Source organism: Oncorhynchus mykiss, chromosome 26, assembly GCF_057628025.1.
Source record: "Oncorhynchus mykiss isolate SJ-2025 chromosome 26, ASM5762802v1, whole genome shotgun sequence".
Lineage (NCBI taxonomy): Eukaryota > Metazoa > Chordata > Actinopteri > Salmoniformes > Salmonidae > Oncorhynchus > Oncorhynchus mykiss.
The window spans coordinates 33,651,161-33,654,292 of NC_143047.1; the positions used below are offsets into that span (position 1 = coordinate 33,651,161).

The 3,132-nt window shown below is 41.3% G+C and overlaps 1 protein-coding gene across 1 annotated transcript; it reads left to right on the forward strand.

Annotated features, from left to right (window-relative positions):
• Window positions 1-2,444: 2,444 nt before the first annotated feature.
• LOC149971455 (snaclec stejaggregin-B subunit beta-1-like) lies at window positions 2,445-2,768 on the forward strand. Its single transcript, XM_090223385.1, has one exon. The coding sequence runs from the start codon at window positions 2,445-2,447 to the stop codon at window positions 2,766-2,768; it is 324 nt and encodes a 107-aa protein (XP_090079511.1).
• Window positions 2,769-3,132: the final 364 nt, after the last annotated feature.

Below are 3,132 nucleotides of genomic sequence, written 5' to 3' on the forward strand. Positions count from 1 at the left end.
AATATTTGCTCTCAAGTTTCGGAAAAGGGGTTGTGAAGGAGTGGCCTTCACTAGAGAGACATTCATTTTAAAGCATTTATTCCAAGTATTTATAGAGCAAGTTGTGTTTGTGTAGGTCATTATTTAATCCAGTCATTTGCCAAACTCCCCACCCACTGGGCACACCAGGCAATTTCAACGTGGACAATTGGGTAATATTTGTTTGAGACATTGATCAATGAGATTAAAACTATATTCACCCAGTCAAAAAGACAGACAAAAGTTAGTTTAATATTCAATGTTTTATCACTATACGTTCAAACATCTAAAAGCACAACCAAATTCCACTAGAATTTATTTGGGGGGTTTAGTTTTCACCCGAATTGTCTATCACTGCACTTTCAACCATTCAAAAGCACAGCGACGTTCAAATGGGGAATACAATGCCAGGTATTTTGTTTATTTATACAACAGATGAATGTGTTATCACTGTGACTTATCTAATAGCAGAAACTCATTTATTTGAGTTATTTAACCAGGCAAGTCAGTTTAGAAAAAGTTCTTATTTACAATGACGACCTACCCCGGACAAACCCTAACCCGGACGATGCTAGGCCAATTGTGCGCCGCCCTATGGGACTCCCAATCACGGCCGGTTGTGATACAGCCTGGAATTAAACCAAGGTCTGTAGTGACGCCTTTAGCACTGAGATGCAGTGCCTTAGACGGCTGCGCCACCTGGATTGCAGTTGAGATTATATTAAAAGTACATGGTGCAAGTGATCAATGCCGTTCGAGATTCTGCACAGATTATTGCAGCGATCTCCACAGACCTGCAATGATCTATGCATGCTATCTTCAACATGAACACTTTATATGATTATATAAGAAGAAATAGTTACATTAACCTCAACATTTGTCCATGGATGTGATACTCATTTTAAGGTTGAATGTTACATCAGTTTGTAAAATAGCCTTAATGATGGTGTTGGAGTTGTGCACTGCCACTAAGTCGTGGGTAAACAGGGAGTACAGGAGGGGACTGAGAACGCACCCCTAAGAGGCCCCTGTGTTGAGGGTCAGCATGTCAGTTGTTGTCTCATAGCTCAATAACTCAGCATCAATAACCCAACAACCCAACTAAGTGACCCAAATGGCTGGGTCAGAATAACTGAACTTGTATTCTGTCCAATACTTATCCAAGTTGGATTGTTTAACCCAACATTTTTAGAGTGTAGCCAGGCAAGAATAGGCCTACCAGTCCCAGAGACCCTGTAATGCTGATTGTAACCCTAAACCCCTACATTCGTATACAAAAAAATAGATGACACATACACACAATAAATCAAATGTATTTTTCACTCAGTGTGTCATTATAGAGTAGTTACCGGTTCCGCATCACCATTAAATGCATATAGTAACCATTTTCATCTTTACAAATGCATGGCATTGCTTTATTCAATACAGTGAGATAACTCAATGTGACATATTCATGGTTTGCCAGTTCTACAAACAAAATGTATACAAAGTACTGTAGAATAAAGTAATAAGCGAATCACCTATTAAAATACATCTTATTAAGTGGGCCTTTTCCTTGTGAGAGTTAAGAGTATAGAAAGTATATTCCACAGAGAAGCCATCTAACATCAATACATCTAAATCTTCAAATAAACTCTTTACAAAAGTGTGCGTCAACAGTTGCTCTGTTGTGTCACCCTGTGTTAAAAGAAGAGAAGTATCAAACCTCTGATGGAAGAGCTCATCCAGGTCTCCCTCAAGTGCTGGGTTGGTCCCCCTCTGTCCTCTCATCACCTGCACTGCCCACACAAAGTACTCCTGAACATGCTCTGCCATCCAACCTGGCAACCACAATACAGAATAAATATAAGATATGGGGGGGTAGATAAAGATATGGACAGTCAGACAACCAGAGAGGGAAGCAAGCAAGTGAAGAGAAGCAAAGAGCCAGATAGAGAGAGAGATAAAGTAAGAGATGTCAGTTTATTGTGTAGTATGACATTCTATGCCATTTGACTGCAGTTCAGTTGGTTGGATCAAGATGGCTGAATAAAGACAGAGACAGACACATAAAGATAGACAAACAGATGAAGAGCACGCGAGGGAGAGGGAGAGAAACAAGAGAGAGAGAGAGAGAAAGAGAGAAACAATCAGGGTGTCTCCCCACGTGGCCAATGGCCCACCTCTTGGCCGCAGCCATCCTATTTCCCAAGTAAAAATACCCTTTGAATGACCAAAACATCACCCATAATATTTTTACACTATTAAAATGCTCAGAATTGGTCAGGAAAGGAGAACTCTGCATTTAGGATTTGTGCAGCAGATCAGCCAAATGATGGCCTCAATGAGAACTGTGTCATTGTATGGCAAGACAAATGGTATGATAAGGCGTGGAGTGATAAAAACATATATTCTGCTACAAGGAGAAGCTGATCCTGGTTCAGGAGATGAAGACGTGGGAGGAGGCTCTGGAGTACTGCAGGGATCACTACACCGACCTCCCCAGTCTGCTCTCTGAAACTGAACATCTCCAGGCCCAGAGCAAGATAGAGGGTGCCCAGACCGACCATGTGTGGACGGGTCTGATCTTCCTGGCCAGAGAATGGCTGTGGGTGAACGGGGACCACCTGGAGTACCAGGCCTGGTCTGGCGGGGAGCTGCCCCACTGCCCCGCTCAATACCTCCACTGTGGGACCCTGACCAGAGATGGAGAGCAGTGGGGAACCAGGAACTGTGAGGAGAGGAGGAACTTCCTCTGCTACAGAGCGTGAGCCCCAGAGGAGAGAGATATTACTGTAGTAGATATGATTATCTATGGATGTTCTCTACTTATTACTAGTTAACATTGTGATTGATTATTCACTCTATTTACTTGTTGGAGAATATTAACCTATTGGGTGTGTGTTTTCTACAATAGTCTATTATTACTGTATCTATAGATGCTGTGGTTATAATAGTGTGTGACTTGTGAGTTTTGATTTACATTTAATTGAGTTGGGAATTAAAATAGTTTTTTTAAACATGTCATTCGATTTAGGTGGAGTAACAAAATAAACAAGAAATCACAAAATTCCTTCAGGTTGATGACTTTTTGCAAATCCAATCAGTTTTCCACTTAATCATGTTCTGAATGAA

What these genes read in the sequence shown, in the direction of transcription:
- LOC149971455 (XM_090223385.1), top strand. Translation starts at nt 2,445, where the DNA reads ATGAAGACGTGGGAGGAGGCTCTGGAGTACTGCAGGGATCACTACACC.